Here is a 19,840-nt window from a genome sequence, read left to right on the forward strand (position 1 = left end):
CGGGAGGCTGAGGCAGAAGGATTGCTTGAGCCCAGGAGTTTGAGGTTGCTGTGAGCTAGGAGGACGCCACGGCACTCACTCTAGCCTGGGCAACAGAGCGAGACTCTGTTTCAAAACAAAAAAAAAAAAAAAAAAGAATGAGCCACTGCACAGTTACAGGTGATACACAGACATGCACATACACACAAATACGTGTTTATGCACACACACACACACACACACACTTAAACATGTACCCAACACAGATATCTAGCCACTAGGTGTACATCCAGCAACTGAAGTGCACTTCAGTTACACTCCAAGCTGCCATCTTGGACGTGTGCGTGCATCTGTGCATACACAGGCCCTGATGAACATCTGGATAAATGCAATAATGTCACACACACAACTAAACACATACATAGGATCGATAATCCCTCTCAACTTACACATTTAGTACACAGGGAAGTGTACTCTTGTAAGCTGCCATGCCCACACACACTGTCAGATTCACAGTGGGATAAACCCTCACATGCGCAGATGTCTCTTCACGTGCACATGTACCGACACCCTTGCAAACGCACGGGGAACGCTCGTGCACGAAACCTTCAAACACACTGACAAGCTCTGCGCACAGAGAGATGCATCGACACAGCCAAGTTGTCACTAAGTTTTTTCCAAACCGCTACGGGCCGGCCCACGTGACCGGGAGGAGGGCGCTCCCGCCCATGACGGGATGGGAAAACTATGCCTGGGGCCGGCGCTTGGCCCGGCTGCAGCCGCTGCGGAAGGCGGGGACGCGGAGCATCAGGGGCACTGTCGAGAGCTTCCTCGCGGCGACGACCCTGGACGTGACCGGCAGCAGCGAGGGTAAGTGCCCTGCAGGGCGGTCCGGCCTGGACAGAAAGGGCGCGCGGGGAGGGGGAAGATACGCAGTACTGGGGGCGGCGGCGGGGGCGGGGAATGCGGAAGGGGGGAGTGCAGCGAGCGCCCCCTTATTGCGGGCTGAGCAGTGTTCCTTATGAATTGTAACATGAATTAACATTTCTTGTGTGCGAGGCTCTGTGCTCAGTGATTTATCCGTTAAGATAGTGATACTTGTAGCTCTACCATTTATTGAGCTCCTACTTCGTGCCAAGCCCTGCCAGCAGTTTACTTGCGCTCTTTCGTTTTCATGACAACAGGTTATCCGCATCTACAAACCAGGAACCCGCCTCAGAGGCGTTAAGGACATGCCCAGGGTCGCACAGCTAGTAACTGATGATAAAGGGACTAGAACCCTGGTAAGGGTAAGTCCAATACCCGAGCTAACAATCATAGTTAACATTTACTGAGTGCATTACCTCATTTACTCTTCACATTTCTTTAATTAACTACATTATACAGACAGGCATACTGAGCTCAAAAGGTATTGAATGGCAGGCAGGCAGAGATTTGCACCCGGTTCTTCACAACTCTGCACTCTACCTCCTCCCCCAAACTGCTTGTCTCCAAGCCTCGTATGAATATGCTTTGTTCTTATTTCTGCATCCCCACTGCCACTGCCCCATTCCAGGACCTCATCTCTCAGCCGAACTACTGCAAGGGTCCCTCATGGTCTCCCAGCCCAGGTCTCTCCCCTATCACTGTGAGTCTTTTAAACAACCTTGGTGTGAGTCTCCTCCGCTCTCTGACCACAGAATTGCCTTGCTTAGAACCCTTCAAGGGTCCCTTCCTTAAACTGGCCACCTCTCAAAGATCCTGTGTTTCTGCCAGGCCGAACCAGCAGCAATAGTGATGACTGTCTTATATGGCTTCAGTTAGTATTGTTACAAATCTGTCCTCTCATATCCTTATTTCTGCCCTCCCATCTGTACCATTTCCTTCTAATTTATTATTATCTAGAAATTATATCTATTACTCCTACTTTCAACTGCCAACTCCTCAGACCCTCCACACTTTTCTGCACATCACTGCTGCCTCATTCTGACACATCAGGTTCACTGCAGAGTTTGTTTCTTCCCAAGTATCTGACTTCTCCCTATCCCCTAGCAAGGATAGCCCCCCTTGCCTGTCTTCCAATCCTTAAACCTTAGGATTTAAGGTTTTAAATGTTATAAAAGTAATTATGTTCATCATAAGAAATCCAGACAGTTCAAAAAGGGGAAAGTGAAAAATAAAAGCCCACATACTCCTTCCCAATTCTGAAAGGTAGCCCCTTTAACAAAATTTTTTGTCCTTTCAGAAATTCTCCCCCATATATATGTATTAATATATATACTCTATGTGTCTTTTTATAACTCTAAAAGAATCATCCTTTACATTCCACGTTGCAACTTGCTTTTTTCATTTAGCAGTGTATCTTGGTTATGTTTACATATCTGCATATACAGACCTTCTTTGTTCTTATATTGTCATAGTGTGTCATTACACAAGTGAATTGAGTTCCCGCCCCCCACAATCTGGGGTTATCTCTTTGAAGCTATTCTGTCTCCATCAAATATTCAACAAGTTCCCCAAGAAGTCACTTTTTTCTCTGCAAATCCACCCATTCTTCCCTGTCTTGCTACTGACCCTGCTGATGGGACATTCTCTCCTGCAGTCTCAGTCTCTGATGCTTCCTGCTCCTGAATGTTCATTGTGGGGGTAATGGAGTCCCTCTACGTACTCGCAGCTTCCCCACTGCCTCTTCCAGGTCAAAGGCCTGCCAACCTTACTTTGCCTCCATGAGACAAACTCCTGCATAAACCAGATTTCTGTTAATCACGTTCTAGTCTGGATTTACTTTGGAAAGGAATTCAATGCCAAATATTTTTTCAAGCAAATAATCCTCCTCTGGATTTGTTCACTTCTATAAATGGCTTACTTCTATAACACACATATACATACACACACACATCACTGCCCTGTTAGTAACTCACCCAGTTAGCAGAGGGGCCGTGGTAGGGGGACATGAGTGCTGGGCCCTGAGTCATCAGGCCTGGGTTCCACCCCAGTTTTGACCTGAGAAAAATGATTTTTCACTTTTCTGAGCTCTGTTTTCTCATCTGCCAAGTGGAGATGACAGTAGCATAGCAGCCTCTTAGAACTGTGAGGAGAATTAAAGGGAATATGAACAGCAAAGCCTTGAAATAAGAACACACAATTTACATGGAGAATCATTACTCTCTTCCTCTAGATTAGGGGTTGTAAGCTCAGATGCCAACAGGGGTTGTACATGACATGTATGTGAACAGAGTGTATGACATTTGGCAGTGGTGAGACCTGTGGACACGGAAGAATGCAGGCTCTGTGTCTTAGTCAGCTTGGTCCACCATAACAATACCACATGGAGCCCATTCTTCTAAGTGAAGTACCACAAGAATGGAAAAACAAACACCACATGTACTCACCATTAATTTGATACTAATCAATCGAAACTTATGTGCAGATAGGGAAGTAACATTCATTGGGTGTTGGGCAGGTGGGAGAAGGGAGGAGGAGGGGATAGGTAAACTCACACCTAATGGGTGCGGTACGTGATGTCTGGGGAATGGGCACAGTTGTAGCTTTGACTCAGGCAGTGCAAAGGCAATTTATGTAACCAAAGCATTTGTACCCCCATAATCTCTAAAATAAAAACATTAGAAAATATAAAAATATTTTTAAAAATTAAAAAAATATATACCACAGACTGAGGGGCTGAAACAATAGACATTTGTTTCTCACAGTTCTGGAGGCCGGAAGTCCATGATCAGGGTGTTGGCAGGTTGCTTTCTTCTGAGGCCTCTCGCCTTGGTTTGCAGATGGCCGTCTTCTTGCTGTGTCTTCACATAGTTGTCCCTCTGTGTGTGTCTGTCTAATCTCTTCTTATAATGACACCAGTCATATTGAATTAGGGCCCACGCGTATGACTCATTTTACCTTAATAACCTATAAGGACCTTAAAGGTCCTATTTTCAATCATTCTGAGATTCTAGGGGTTGGCACTTCAACGTGACTTTTGGGAAGACAAAATTCAGCCCGTAACACCCTGTCTCAAGGGGCAGGCAGTTGGTGACCTGCCAGAATGCAGGCGCAGCATTGCCAGATCCTTCAGGTTCTCAAGAAGAGCTGGAAGTTTTTATTTTAACATAAAATCTCCCAAGTTTTACATTGACAACAATTTCAAATTAAAAAAAAACAATAATCACAATGTAATCAATGGTCTGAATAAGGCCCTTGAGAAGCCAGTTGCTCACCACTTGTCTAGACTGTAATTTCCTCAGTGGCAGGACTGCGTCCCATAACTCTTTACTCCCTCTCAGCCAGTTCTTGCACGTTGCAATGGTAACAAAAAGCTGATCATTGAATGACTGAATTCAAAATTTTCAACCTTGTTTAAAGTAGAGCATATCTATAGAAACCCTGCACCTTTGCATTCATGCTGTGATATAAAATAGCATTAGCTATTATAACGGCCTTCGTTGCTGTTTATGCCAAAGCTAACAATTACACTCTTCACAGGCTCACCATTATACCATATGTCATTTACAGATGAGGAAACAGCATACCCAGGTCTGTTTGTGTAGCCACACATGTGTAGCAACCTTTTCCTGTTATATTGTCTCTCTCTTTGTTCTCACAAATGATTATAATATCAAAATAACACTACTATTACTGAGTGCTTACCCTGGGCTGGTTACTGCATTATCTTACTTAATATTCACAAATACTCTAGAAGGCAGGTTTGGGCAATCAGGTGACTCCAGGGAAGCGTTCCTGAAGACCTCAAATAATTCAAAATTGGTATAATTCAAAACCCACCTGCAGAAGGATGGCAGGTATTTCTGTTTACCTGTTAGGATAGTGCTGTTATGTGGCGATAGCATAAATACAATTCATACTGCTTTATAAGGTTTGTGACAACTTTTAATTTGGGGATTTGGGGTTATTTCAGATTTTACACATAAAGTGAAACAATAAATATTTTTACATCATGCTATTTCAAATTCAAATGATTCAAATAAGACCACACAACATTATTTTTCCCATTTAACAGACAAGGACTCTGAGGCCTAGAGAGGTTAAATAACTTGCCCAAAGTCAAACAGCTAGAAAATGACTCTTAACCATCTTTTAACTACCAAACCAGCTCTGTGCTTCTCTAATGCTAGACGTTAGACGTCAGATCTTTAGGGTTACCCTAAATGCCCATCAGAGACCGACCAGAAGTGACTCCATGGAAGTTGCCCTGAGAAGTCAAAGAAAACTTAGTGTTTCCTCCCCCACCCACCCCTTCAAAGTTCAGAATTTGTTCCTCTCCCTCAGTTCTTTGATCTTCAAACATGGTCCCTTCTATACTATTGGAGGGATCATCTAGCCCCAAAATTTTCTTCCCCTGCCACCTGCCTGGTTCTGGATTCTGTTACCTCTAGGTGCTGCCGGGAAGCTTGTTTTCTCTCCTGGTCACACAGGGGTGCCAGGCTGGGCCCTCAGTGTAGCCACATAGTTACACTGTGCCCAGGTCGCCACAGGGCTCATAGTGCCCCACAGGAGCAGCAGCCACATCTTTCACCTCCAGATCCCCAGTGTGTGGCCTCAGAGGCAGCATGATAAGGGGCACTGTTCACTGGGTATTCGTGTGCCAAAGCATGGCACCAAGGACGCACACATGATATCGCACTTAGCCCCTCTCAGTTGGCGAGCCAAGCACTGTCCCATGGACCCCCTGGTCTTTGTATTATGGAGCATGGACACGCCAGGTTCCTCAGAACGGGAACAGCAGGCAGGAGCAAAGGTCAGATCTCCCTAGGACTCTCTTCTGGTAGCAACTGACAGAAACACAGCTCACACTAATTTCAGTGAAAATGGGGATTGATTAGAAGACATAGGGGCCACTGCCTGAAATGCCACAGGACTCAGGGTGGGAGGTCAGAACTGTTTTTGTTAGTTCAGCTGCAGGTAGTGATAATTACAATTTTAAACAGGTCTTAAATTTTTTTATCATGTTTCACTTTTCAACATCCATTATCTTGTTTGATTTTCAGAAGGGTAAGATATAATACAATAATAGTAGTAAATGCTTTTATACCTCTGACCATATTCCAGGCCTTATTCTAGGAACATTAATCCTCATTATAACCCTCTAAGGTCGGTACTATTATTACCATCCCTGTTTTGAAGAGGAGGAGACTGAAGAAGACAGGAGAAGTAACTTGTACAAGGTCCTACTACAGCTAGTTTGTGGGATTTGAACTCAAGCTGGAGCTAATATAGTAGCCACTGTGTGGCTATTGAGCACTTGAAATGTGACCAGTTTGAACTGAAAATTGCTGCAAGTGTTAAAATACATCACTGGGTTTCAAAGACTTAGTGTTAATTACAGAATGTAAAATGTCTCATTAATAAAGTTTACATTGATTACATGATTTGGGCAATATTGGGCTAAATAACATTAAGATTAATTTCATCTTCATTTTACTTTTTTAATGTGGCAATGAAACCATTTAAAACGACATGTATGGCTCGAATCATTTCCTCCTGGACAGGGCTGCTCACACCCACTCCCCCGAGGCTCTGGTCTGCTGCGTGGAGCCTGGCCCCCGGGAGAGGCTGGATGCGGGGATCTGAGGCCTCCATCTCTTCCCCTCGCATCTCGCCCAACAGCTGCATTCTTCTCTCTCAGTGCAGTTCCTTGGTCTCCACGTGGCAGAAAACAGCCAAGGGCAGGGCCAAAGCTGGATGGCTTTGTCCTCAGCCACCCCAGAGCCTGACTCTTGTCCTCACTGTGCAGGGGAGGCAGCTGGGGCTCAGATGTGGAGCAGCCCAGGGCCCAGAGCAATGGGCTCCACTGCCCACCACATCATGCACCATGATGGTTGGGTTGTAAAGCCTGGGGTTGTATATGTCAGAAGATATAATTCTTAGCTTTAATACCCAGGCTGACTTCCTATGTGCCTTCAGGAATGCTTGCTGAGACAAACCCCTGGCTTCTGAGACCTCGTTAGGTCATGATTTGTCCTTGGTCTCTTTTTCTAGGCTGAGCCAGAAATAGGGGGAAAGAATGAGAGAAAACAACACATCAGATATTTTCTGGGGCCTCCTGGAAAGTGGGTCCTACAACTTTTAATCCTCTGTATTTAGACTCTGGATGCTGGAGAGTTTCCAAGTGGGCATCAGTCTCAAGATCCCTGGAAAGGGGACATTTCATGAGCAGTGTGTGAGGAGCTGCAGCCAGCCCCTCTCCCCTCCCATCAACCTCTTTGGCTTTTCAGAGAAGCTGGAGAGAGCTGTTTCCAATTTACTTCCTAGAATTCAGGGCGGGTGTGGGGTGTTTTTCATTGTAGTATTCCCACTGCCATCAAAGCGGATTTTCAGCAAGCTTCATCTGCAAGTAAGCACTGTCTCATTCCAGCCAGCAGCCTTGTCCCTTTTAACTCCAGGACCAATCCGACCACTAGGTTGGATTCAGGTGTCCTCCTCTACCCAGGATCAGGCCTCCTCCAGAACACTCCAGGGGCTCCTGGTGGGACTTCAGGACCGCAGTTGGTGGCACTTACAGTTTTAAACAAGGCTTTAACTTTTGTATCATGTTTTGCTTTCACATCCGATATCTTATTTGATTCTCAGAACAACGCTGTAAGGCAGACTGGGCCAGTGTTATTATGTCCACTTTACAGGTGAGGAAATGGAGGCCCAGATAAGGTGAAATGACTTTTCCACAGTCACATGACCAATGAGTTACAAAACTAGGACTGAGACTTGGGTCTTCCGAATCCAAGACCAGTCATCTCATAGGGTTTTCCTCAGTAGCCAAGTGTGGCTTTGTCATCCTCATGTTTATCGCGATCCCTGTGATCCTGTTGATATTTTATTAATTTTAAGAGTGACCCTTTCATTCAGGGCTGTTCAGCAACTGTGCTGAGCACTTACCGTGTCTGCGGGCACCGTGCTAGACTCCGGTGGTACCACAGAGAGCAACATGCAGGGCCTGGGCCTTCCATTCAGGGGAAGAGACAGACAGATAACCAGTCGAGAAATGAATACATAATCACAGATTGGGCCAAGTACTTTCAAAGAGCAGGGTGGGACGAGAGCATATGCAGGGCTGTGTGGGATGCTTTGGATCAAGTGATCTGGGCAGGTTCCCTGAGGAGATGGTATTAGACCTGACACTTGAAGGATGAGGCCGGCTGCGATGGGAGGGCTTCTGGGAGGAAGCTAGGATGAGGGGGCATTTTAGGCAGAGTTCTCTGCAACCTGGGAGTGTCTACAGTGTCAAACGCTGGGCTGGAATCTTTGAATGCATTATCTCATTTCTCACACAAACTCTATGAGGTAAGTTTACTACTATCTCCATTGGATAGTTGAAGAAACCAAGTAGCTGGGTTTCCCATGGCACTTAACCACTGTGTTAAACACCACCCCTACCTGTCAGTGCGTCAAAACATGATAACAAACAGGTCAAATTTATCTGAGCATAATTTATATCTTCCAATCCGCAAGGGGAGATTGTTCGGCACCCAGGCTTAGAAGCCTTGCTCAAGGCCCAGATAAGTGTTCCTGGAGTTTCTACTGGCAGAATCAGTGACAGGCCAATGTCCCCACTTCTGGCCCTTCCACCCCACAGTCTGGGCAAAGGACCCTCAGGAATCAACCAGAGGACAGTGTCCTGTGGGCCAGGAGCGAAAGGGAGCAGGGAGGAAGGCTGTTCCCCGACAGTGGGCTGAAGGCTGCAGCACTTTAGCCCCTAGCGCTTTTCTAGAACATGTGTATATTTATGAATGTTTAGCTACTTAACTGAGAGATGAGAAGCCCAGGGACTGGGTAGATTAAAACCAGACTTAAGAACTCATCCAAGTTTAGCACCTCATGATTCCATTTCTGGGATTTAACCAACTAACATTTTTTTCCCTTCAGCAGGAAGACTAATAATGAAGCCTTCCCTATTCAACTCACACCTTTCCGCCCCCAGAAAGGATAATTTAGGGACTAAGATAGTTTTTTAAAAGCTGAGGAAGGGCTGATACTTTTTTCCTGACCGATTGAACAACTCATTAGGTAGCATCTACTATAGTAAGGTATTCTGCATGGCCAGCCCCCACCCCAGGGGGCAGAGAGAGAAAGACACAGCCCCTCTACGCTAAGAGGTCAAAAGGAAGGAGAGATCAGATCTAGTTTTGGTTAGAAAAACTGAGAGAAGAAAGAGAACTGATGCAAATCAAGGGGTGTCAGTGCCCTTCTGGGTTTAAGCCCCTGCCTTGTTTTCGCTGTAGATTTTCTTCAGGGCAGAGTGAAAGTCTCAGGCATTCATTAATTAAGCAAATATTTCTTGAACACCCACTGTGTGCAAGGAAGTTTGAAGCCAGGTGGCCCACTGGGGTCCCTGTTTTTATGGGGCTTACATTTTAATGGGAATAAAGTGAATACCGGCAAGTTGTCGTAAGGGCCAGGAAATAAAGAAAGTGCTAGGATCAAAGGGAGCAATGCCTGAGAGGGCAGGTCGGGAGGGCCTGGAGGAAGGGGCATTTAAGCCAAAACACAACAGACAGAGCCAGCAAACCAAAAGGGTGGAGCCCACTAGGTTACTGGCCAAGGGGCTGGTGCCTTGGGGTGGAGTGGAGCTTGACCTGGGGGTGGCCAGAGGAGTGGAGGGACCCCGGGAGCTGAGGTTGGGGTGGAGGTAGGAACCAGGTCGTTTAGGGCCCTGTGGGCCACGGCAAGGGTTCCAAGGTTTGCTGTTTGCAGCCGGCAGGTACTGGAGGGTCTTGGGGAGTGACACCCCGAGCTTTTGGCTCAGGTATTGGCAATGCCCCCATCAACACTCCAGAGGGGCTTGCGGTGGGGAGTCAGGGCCCAGGAGGCTGCCCGCACCCACCCATCACCTTGGCTGCGCCAAGTATGGCCTTCTCAAAGGACAGGTTTCCCTCAAGCATCGATTTACTCAAGCATCCTGAGAGAGAACAGCATCACTTTTACATTTTTGAAGTCATGTAGTACGCGCTTGTGTGTGTATAAAATTGTAAAATAAACTACAGGATATCAAAGCAGTTTCTCTATTGCTGTGTGTGGCTTTGGCATATGCTTCAAGGTCTCTTCCATAATTTGGAGTATTTGGGAGGAAAAATCAAAGAGATACTGATATTATGGAAAGCATTTGGGTACCAGGGTCGGCCAAACCCAAGTTCAAATATAACTTCTGCCGCTAACTAGTTGTGTAAACATGAGCAAATTAGCTTCTCTGCATTTCGAGTCTTCTGTGAAACAGGAATAAAATAGCAGGGGAAGGAAGGAAGGTGGAGTGGAGTAAGCATAGTCTTCAGAGACCCTCAGACATGGCTTTTTGGAGACTGTCTCCATTGCTCCCTGTTGGTGCGACTTTGGGTAAATCACTTCACATCTTGGAGCATCTGTTTCTTCCTCTGGAAAAATGGAACAATAAGTATACCGCCTTCGTGGGGTTCATTGTAAACTGCAAATAAAACAGTGCAGGCAAACAGCTTCACACACAGCTTGGAATGTGGTAGGTGTGTGATAAAATTGGCTTGGCTCTGCCTCGCTTTCTCTGTCTGTAACGGAAGAGCTTGGAGAAGACGGTCCCTGGGAGCCCTCCCCAAGTTTGTGAGCCTAAATTTATTTTCAAGGCACTGGAAGAGTTAATCTGTCTGGATTCCTCGGGGCCTTGGCTCTGCTCTAAGCACCCCAACCCAGATTTTCTCACCACTGTATAGTGGGTGAGGGTGGGGCGCAGGCTGGGAGCAGAGCTATTTGGAGCCTTGTTTTTCTTGGAGGTACCCTGGAGGCAAGGAGATTCTCCTCTCCCTCCCTCTAGGTTTGGAACCAGAATCTAGTTTCCCCGCCATTATTTCCAAAACAGTTCCTGGCTCAAGCTGCCAGGACTCCTCTGGGGCTACAGGAGCCTCCAGGCTCCAGCTCAGAAAATCCTTCTTCCCAAATTGTCCCAGACCCCCCTCCTCCACCCAGGCAGTGAGGCCTGCCCAGACCCAGCTGTCACAGAGAGGAGTCCCCTCTTTGTCCAAAGGCTGATGCAGGGCAGACAGGCCAGAGAGCAAACCCTCCCCCTTCTTGTGGGGCTGGTGTGGCTGGGCGTGGACACCGTCAACTGCGTCAGCTGCGACAGATGGTTCCCCGCTGTCTCCTTCCGTTCTCATCTGCCTGGCCCTTTCCTGCCTGTCTTCATCTAGCCATTTGCAGGATTCTGAGCCGCCTCAAAGACTCGCTCCCACCCACTCCCTTCCTCCCTCTCTCCCTACTCCAAAATGTTTGTAGATTGCAACTTTCTAAACTATTTCAAACGTACTTTAAAAATTCAGTTTCTATTCTGGGGGCCCCAGATGTGCTGCAGCTGTGAGGTAACACTAACCAGTTTTCCAAGCCTCTCGTCAAGTAGGCAAGGGAAAGAGATGGCGAGTCGGAGGGCCTGGGGAGTGTCTAGGCCACGGCTTTGCAAAAGCACCTGCCTCATCTGCCTGCCACCTCTGCTATTACTATATTTATGTGATCTAGGTTGAGCAAGGCTGACACCAGAAATATAATCAAACTACACCTGTATTTTTGCCTCCCCTTCCCCCATATAATTTAGCCAGTGAGGGGAGCTCCCCCTTCTGCCTGGTTCAATCTCCACTCCAGGATTCCACACTTCAATCTTCATTCAAAGGTGAGACTTCCTCCTGCTCCCCCAGCCAAGTGAGAAGCTGGCAGGGCCTCTCGTACCTTCCATCTACCTTGGGAGGGTGAGAAGGTGCTATAGTCAGACCCTTCCCCCCGGGCAGCTTGCCCGTCTCTCTCCTCTAGCTTTTTCCTGCAGGCCTGAGACTCTCTGTCTGTTCTCCCTCCTGCACCCAATGACATAGGTCACATTTTAAAATTCTTGATCTGACAAGAGTGAGTGCCAAGAGCTGGAGGATGGGTTCTCACACTGTTCGTTTGTGAATTCTGAACCCGGGCCTGACCCCTCAATTTGGCGTGCAGTGTTTCATTTGTCTCGGTGCCCAGGTAGGGCTTTCAATTTTAGCATCCTCTTACACTCGTCACTCAGCCATCTTTCCAAATGACTAGATACTCACAGCTAATATGTACCTCTGTCCACGTCTGTTCCTTTATGTAGGTCTATTTCCAAGGAAAGCAGCCAGGGGCAAAGCCTGAACAGGCTCCAAGGGCCAGGGGCAAAGCAGGGTCTGAAGGGAAAGGAGATCGAGGGCCCAGGAAGGAAAGGTGAGCTTCCAAGGCCAAGGCCTGAGCAATGTCCCCACCTTGCCGCCAGCACCACAGCTGCCAAGGAGTCCCCCAGTGCTTAAAGGCTCTGATTAGGTAGCCAAAGGCCGAATGGGAACAGTGAGCCCAACAGTGCTTCTCGTCTGGAAAGAGTGGGCAGACTGGAGCTTGAAAGGCTTGGTATCAGAGCTACAGGGAAACTTAGAGACCATCTAGTCCAGTGGTTCTCAAAGTGGGGTCCCCAGACCACTATCAGCAGCATCACTTGGAAACTTCCTAGAAATGCAGATTGTCCTGCCCCACCCAAGAACTGATGAATCAGAAAAGTTGGGAGTGGGGCCCAACAATCTGTGTTTTAACGGGCCTTCAAGGTGAGTCCGATGCACATTCAAGTTTGGGAACCACTGGTCTAGTCCAACCCCTTGTTGTTCAGGTAGGGAAATTGAGGCCCAGAGAGGGAAAAGGGTTTGCCGAAGGTCCCAAACCAAGTTACCACTTCATAGCTCATCCCCATGGCAGAAAGTCATGCCTGGAGTCTTCTCCCTCCTGGTTTCATTCTTGGGGGAGAGGTCGTTGATTGCAAAGGGACAGAAGCAATTTGCTGCGAGATCTTGGACAAGTTGCTTATTTCTGCTCTAGGCCTCAGTTTCTGCATATGCACAGGGAGGTACAGGGAGTGGATAATCTCTGAGTGCATAGCACACTGATCTCTGGTGGGATCGTGCTATTGCTGCCATCAGCCTCAAGGACACACAGTCTGGCCTGGGACAGGAAGGCACAGGCTCTGGATCTGGATGGCCTCGTTCAGACCCCAGCCCTGTCACCTGCTAATTGCATGACTTTCATTTCATTTCGTGCCATCTATTTGAATGAAACCAGGGATCATTTCTCTCCGTCCACAGCTCCTTCCAGCCGTCAGTCTTTGGGCCATAAGTCCTGCGTCCATCTCAGCCACTACAGAAGATGATGGTCTGATGATGGGTGCCTCACCCCCAAGACCCCTCCACAGTGTATTCCGGGTATATGACTCAGATTGTCCAGATATGTCCTCAAGATATTATGCTACTCCATCTGGCTATTTGTGTGTGATGCAAGAAAGAGCAAGAGACAGAACACAATTGAGTCTATCCCAGCTGCCTCCTCCTCCTCAGCATCCCCTCTGACCGACCACTGGCTCAGCTCGGTGGCCACACTCACCTGCCACAGCTCTCTTGCCTCCCACAGGTCACCACCATGATCCCCTGGGTGCTCTTGGCCTGTGCCCTCCCCTGTGCCGCTGACCCGCTGATTGGCGCCTTCGCTCGCAGGGACTTCCAGAAAGGCTCCCCTCAACTCATCTGCAGCCTGCCTGGCCCCCAGGGCCCACCTGGCCCCCCAGGAGCCCCAGGGCCCTCGGGAATGGTGGGACGAATGGGCTTTCCTGGCAAAGATGGTCAGGATGGCCAGGACGGGGACCGGGGGGACAGTGGAGAGGAAGGTAAGAGGCCCAGAGCCTACCCCTCCTGTTCCCACCTGGGGCTGACAGCATCTGAAATTCCTAAAACTGGTATTAATCCCTTTGATTATAAGTCAAATTACTGTTTTCTTGTAAACAAAGCAGTGTATTCCAAAAAGAACAGTGGTTACTGCATCTTGTGTTCCTGCCCCAGCTGTACCTTCGATTGGCTAAGTGACTTTAGGCGAGTCTCCTAAAACATTATTCAGAACTCTTTTGGTTGCAAGTCACAGAAACCCAATTTATAGCCCCAAAAGGAATTTATAGGCTCATAAAACTGAGAAGTCCAAGAGCTGAGCTTCAGGAATGGCTGGGTCCAGGAGCTCAAATATCACTGTCAGGGCTCTGCTTCCCTCTGTGTGTTGGTTTCCTCCTCACAAAGGCTAGCTGGAAGTTCTGAGATGGCAGCTAATGGGCTCAAGCTTCCTCATGGCTTGATCCACACAGCAAATCTCAGGATGACCAATTCTCCATGGCCACATGTGTATCCTGGACCAATCCCTTTGTGGTACCACCGTTTGCCAGGACTGGGTCATGGGCCCGCCCCTGCGTGTGTGAGAGTGGGTGGTAAGGGCAGCTGGTCACTGTGATTGGCAGCCTCGGTGGGGCCACATGAAATAGTACAGGGCAGTTTCCCAAAGGAAGGGAGGCCAGGCAGACAGCTAATAGATTGGATACTCTCTGACATTCTTTAAATCTCTGAACTGTCACCCCAGCAACCAACCACTTTCCAGTGTCAGCAGCATCCCCAAATACACATTTTAAATGGTGGGGAAATACAGTAGTTTTTATTTGTGTGGTATTTTAACATTGGCAGGGCACTTTTAACTATGTTGCTCATCCAACCATCAGTATCCTGTGAAGGAGATATTCTTATTACGTCCATGTTACAGATGAGGAAACAGTCAGAGCAATTAAGTTGAGAACAGAATGTCATAGCTGCAAGAACTTGAACTTTGGAAACCAACCTGGATACTAATTTTGGCAAACTACTTAACTTCTCTCCAAACCTCAGTTTCCTCATCTCTAAAATGGGGATAATAATAGCAACCTCACAGGGTTGTGGTAAAAATGAAATAAAATAGCATGTGAAATAAAATAGCATGTCAAGCACCAGGCTTAGAGTAGACATGCAATAAATATTACCCCCTAAATGATTGTTGAGCTCACGTAACAGGCTAGAGCAGACTCCAAATCCAGGCCTTTTCCTACCGTACCGAACTAACTCCGTTAAAAGTACCTCCTTCCCAGAAAAATAGCTAGAAAGGTAATGATAATGGCTTTGACTTGAGGAGGTTTTACAGTGCGCCAGGCACTGGTGTCCCGGTATCCAGTTCCCTGACCACAGTGGTAGACTCAGGGCTGGGCACGTGCTCCAGGCAGGACCAGCTAGAGTTTCCCCTGAGCTTTGCCTTGTGGGTCCTGAGGGAGAGAGTAGAGTCTCTGTGGTTGACATTTCCCCCGTAATCAAGAGGGTGTAGGCAGGGGGCTGCTTTGTCATCTCTTCTGCCATGCGCTGAGTCTCTACTGAGAATTGAGCCACCACGCCAAGGAAGGCAGCCTTGAGAGCTGGAGAGTCCTGGCATATGTCACCCAGATAAAGCCAGGTCTCCCTGGGACCAGTTCAGGACAGCGTCCAACACCCTCCCACCACTACACACACAGGTCCACCTCCAGAGAGGTCGAGAAAAGTAAAGTCAGCTTTTCCTGAAGTCTCTCAGAAAAGTCATGAAGAAGTAAGCACTTCATCAAATACATGGTAGAACTTCTGGTAAGCTTTCCTATCTATTCGTCTCCCCCATAAAACTCCAAGCCAAAATGATTCTGTCTCTCTTCCTCCTCTTCTCTCAGCCCCTTCTCCCACATTGTATTTTCATTTTTTTTCAAAGAACAGCTTTGTGACCTCTCTTAGTTTTATTTTTTCCTATTATTTTTATTTATTTTTAATTACGCATGTAATATACAAATACAGTCTCATCGTAATATATTCAAGCAATACCAATAAAGCAAAAGGCCTCCTTAATTACTACCCGTTCTCACCCTCCCCTCACCCTCCGGAGGTAACCACTGTTAATTGGCTAGGTGTGTGTCCTTCCTGGCCTTTTTCTGTGTATTTACATATGTGTAAAATAATACCAGCCATTGCCAGGCACTTAACATAAGAAATCTGTTCCTGAAAAATTAGATGTTCAGCGAGAAAATGTGATTTGGAAACCTATTTCCCAATTATGTAAAACAGGAAAAATTTAAATGCATTACAGTTTAACTCAAAACTCTAAAACACAGTGAAATGCCTACATACATACGTGTAAGAAATAAAGTACCTTGTTAGGATGTAAAATGGCTAAAGCTACTCTTCCTTGATCACCCAGTTCATATGGTTGGTTGTCACAAACAGTTGTTTTGTGTCCAACGAACTCAAATCTTTATCCACATATGTTTTGTTTAAAATGTATTGAGTTGAAGGATATAAATTAAATGTTTTCTGTATAATCGATGGCCAGCAGCTGTGTTGAGAGAAATGTACATTTTATGAAATATGAGCATTAAAAGCCAAAAGGCATTCTACGTGAAAATTTTAATGTTCTGCAAGATATGTCAACTAGTATTTAGTGGGTGTTTGCAATAAGCCAAGCCTCTTCTATACACTCAAATGGTATAGAAATAGTTAGCATTGTGGATTCCTTTTAACATAAAAGATTCGGCCACATGTTTGTTCCTCTTTTTTTTTTTTTTTTTTTTTTTTTTGAGACAGAGTCTCACTCTGTTGCCCAGGCTAGAGTGAGTGCCGTGGCGTCAGCCTAGCTCACAGCAACCTCAAACTCCTGAGCTCAAGCGATCCTCCTGTCTCAGCCTCCCGAGTAGCTGGGACTACAGGCATGCGCCACTATGCCCGGCTAATTTTTTCTATATATATTTTTAGCTGTCCATATAATTTCTTTCTATTTTTGGTAGAGATGGGGTCTTGCTCTCGCTCAGGCTGGTCTCGAACTCCTGAGCTCAAACGATCCGCCCACCTCGGCCTCCCAGAGTGCTAGGATTACAGGCGTGAGCCACCGCGCCCGGCCTTTTTTTTTTTTTTTTTTTTTTGAGACAGAGTCTCACTCTGTTGCCCAGACTAGGGTGCCGTGGCGTCAGCCTAGCTCACAGCAACCTCAACTTCCTGGGCTCAAACGATCCTCCTGCCTCAGCCTCCCGAGTAGCTGGGACTACAGGCATGCACCACCATGCCCTGCTAATTTTTTCTGTATATATTTTTAGCTGTCCAAATCATTTCTTTCTATTTTTTTAGTAGAGACAGGGTCTCGTCGCTCTTGCTCAGGCTGGTCTTGAACTCCTGAGCTCAAATGATCCACCGGCCTTGGCCTCCCAGAGTGCTAGGATTACAGGCCCGGCCTGTTCTTTCCTCTTAACAGTATATTTCAGAGAAGGTTTCACATAGTGCACATAAATGTGCCTCATTTTCTTAACTCCTGTGTAGAATTCCACAGTCTGGATGGACCATAATGTTTCAATTACGCCCTTTGGATGGGCATTTAGTTGTTCCTATTTTTTGCTATTATAAGCAATGCTCCAATAAAACCCTGTACATGTGGGCACGGTTCTTGTGCACTAGGCAGGGATTTTATTAAGATCATGGTTTTGAGATCAAGAGGCTTCTTCCAATTCCCTTCTCACCCCGTTATCAGCACAGCCCCTAGAAGGATTGATCTGGCAGACAAGCCAGACTCTTCCTTAGAAGGCAGGAAGAGGAGAGGGTGGGAATTTGTTGTTATTCTTTCTGTGCCCTGATCCACAGTGGCTCTGGAAGGTAAGTGTCCTCATTGCCATGTTCCAGATGGGAGAAGTGCCCCAGTTACACCTTCAGGACTTACACTCACTTCCATGTGTCTCCCTCCAAAGCCTTCTCGGTCTTTCCATTACCCACCGGCTCCCGCTCCAAGGATGGAAAGCCAAGGCCCATAGCCTCTGCCTAGGCCTGTGGCGGCCCCTCCATAACACCAGCTGCTCTGTCTTCCAGGTCCACCTGGCCGGACAGGTAACCGGGGAAAGCCAGGACCAAAGGGCAAAGCCGGGGCCATTGGGCGGGCTGGCCCCCGAGGCCCCAAGGGGGTCAGTGGTACCCCCGGGAAGCATGGCACGCCAGGCAAGAAGGGGCCCAAGGGCAAGAAGGGAGAGCCGGGCCTCCCGGGCCCCTGCAGCTGCGGCAGTGGTCGCGCCAAGTCAGCCTTCTCTGTGGCGGTGACCAAGAGCTACCCGCGGGAGCGGCTGCCCATCAAGTTTGACAAGATCTTGATGAACGAGGGTGGCCACTACAACGCCTCCAGCGGCAAGTTCGTCTGCAGCGTGCCGGGGATCTACTACTTCACCTACGACATCACGCTGGCCAACAAGCACTTGGCCATCGGCCTGGTGCACAACGGCCAGTACCGCATTCGGACCTTCGATGCCAACACCGGCAACCATGATGTGGCCTCGGGCTCCACCATCCTGGCTCTAAAGCAGGGTGACGAGGTCTGGCTACAGATCTTCTACTCGGAGCAGAATGGGCTCTTCTATGACCCTTACTGGACCGACAGCCTCTTCACGGGGTTCCTCATCTACGCCGACCAGGACGACCCCAATGAGGTATAGACAGGCCGGGGCTGGGCCTCACAGCAGGGAATAAATTCTGGACTTGGACATATGGTGCAAGACCCCTAAACTGTAAGGGGGTTGCGGGTAGAGGGAACTTCTAGCCTCAGACTGACCTCCTCTGCCTCTTCTTTTCTCCATCATTAAATCCAAGCTTTTTGATCCATCCATCCATCTCTTCATTCACTAAGTATTTTTAGTATCTACTGTTTAGCAGGGACTGTGCTACCCTCTGGAAGATACAGCAAGGGACAAGACAGAATGTCTGTCCTCATGGGGTTTACATTCTAGTGGGAGGTACAATTTACAAATAAGCAAAGAATGTAATTATTATGCCAGGAAGGAAATGAACATGGCGTGGTTGACAGTAATAGGAATAACAGGAGACAGGAAAGAGGTTGAAATTTTTCTTAGATTTCACCTTTCTGGGCGTGAGTCTACAAATTTTAAGTGGACAGCTCAGTGAATTTTTACTTACGTGCACACCTTGTAATCATCACATCGATCGAGAACAAACTACTTCCACCCCCCCCTCCTCCCACCACAAAGCCTCCCTTAAGACATTTGGAACCAGGAAGAGGTTCCTTTTTAAGCTGAGCCTGGAAGTGGGGGTGGAAAGGTCTGGGGGAAGGGGTCTCCTGGCCAAGGGAGCTGCATGTACGAAGGCCTTGACACAGGTAGGAGCTTGGCCAGAGGGAGAGGCCCAGGTAAGAAAGGAGAACGGAGGCACAAGGCTTGAGGCTGCAAGATAATACAGAACCTCACAGGCCATGGCAGAGTTCATTCCACTCAAGAAGCCTTATCAGAATGCAAGAGTGAGCGTGGCCTTGATACAGGGATGATCTCAAATCTGCCCGATGCACGAGTCCAGTCGGTCACAGGCTCGAGCACCTTCTTATTGGTTACAAATCTCTTGCAGGCCTGCTTCTCAGTGAATGCGACGCAGCATGATACTGAGAACTGTTGCTCTACGATGGCAGGAATGGATCCCACACACATGACCTCGCCCCTGGCCCAGGTGTTTCCAGTGTGCAGGGATCCGAGGGCATAAGAAGCCACAGTACAGGCCGGGCATGGTGGCTCACGCCTGTAATCCTAGCACTCTGGGAGGCCGAGGCAGGAGGATCACTCGAGGTCAGGAGTTTGAGACCAGTCTGAGTAAGAGCGAGACCCTGTCTCTACTAAAAATAGAAAGAAATGATCTGGACAGCTAAAATTATATTTATATAGAAAAAAATTAGCTGGGCATAGTGGCACATGCCTGTAGTCCCAGCAACTCGGGAGGCTGAGGCAGAAGGATTGCTTAAGCCCAGGAGTTTGAGGTTGCTGTGAGCTAGGCTGATGCCACAGCACTCCAGCCGGGGAACAGAGTGAGACTCTGTCTAAAAAAAAAAAAAAGAAGAAGAAGAAACCACAGTACAAAGTGGCTGGTGCTAAGAGCCCCACAGGTCGGTTGTCTGAGAGCACTTGCTGTTGGAGCCACAGCTCTCTCTCAGCTTGCTCTGACTGACCCCAGTGTGGTCCACAGGGACAGGCAGTGCTGCACGGGGTGGTCCT

The 19,840-nt window shown here is 47.7% G+C and overlaps 1 protein-coding gene across 1 annotated transcript; it reads left to right on the forward strand.

Annotated features, from left to right (window-relative positions):
- Positions 1-843: 843 nt before the first annotated feature.
- Positions 844-18,337, forward strand: C1QTNF2 (C1q and TNF related 2). Its single transcript, XM_069484270.1, has 3 exons — positions 844-849; positions 13,378-13,630; positions 17,670-18,337. The coding sequence occupies exons 2-3, from the start codon at positions 13,387-13,389 to the stop codon at positions 18,281-18,283; spliced, it is 858 nt and encodes a 285-aa protein (XP_069340371.1). The 5' UTR covers positions 844-849; positions 13,378-13,386; the 3' UTR covers positions 18,284-18,337.
- Positions 18,338-19,840: the final 1,503 nt, after the last annotated feature.

The sequence above is a fragment of the Eulemur rufifrons genome, chromosome 10, assembly GCF_041146395.1.
Source record: "Eulemur rufifrons isolate Redbay chromosome 10, OSU_ERuf_1, whole genome shotgun sequence".
In the NCBI taxonomy this organism is placed as follows: Eukaryota; Metazoa; Chordata; class Mammalia; order Primates; family Lemuridae; genus Eulemur; species Eulemur rufifrons.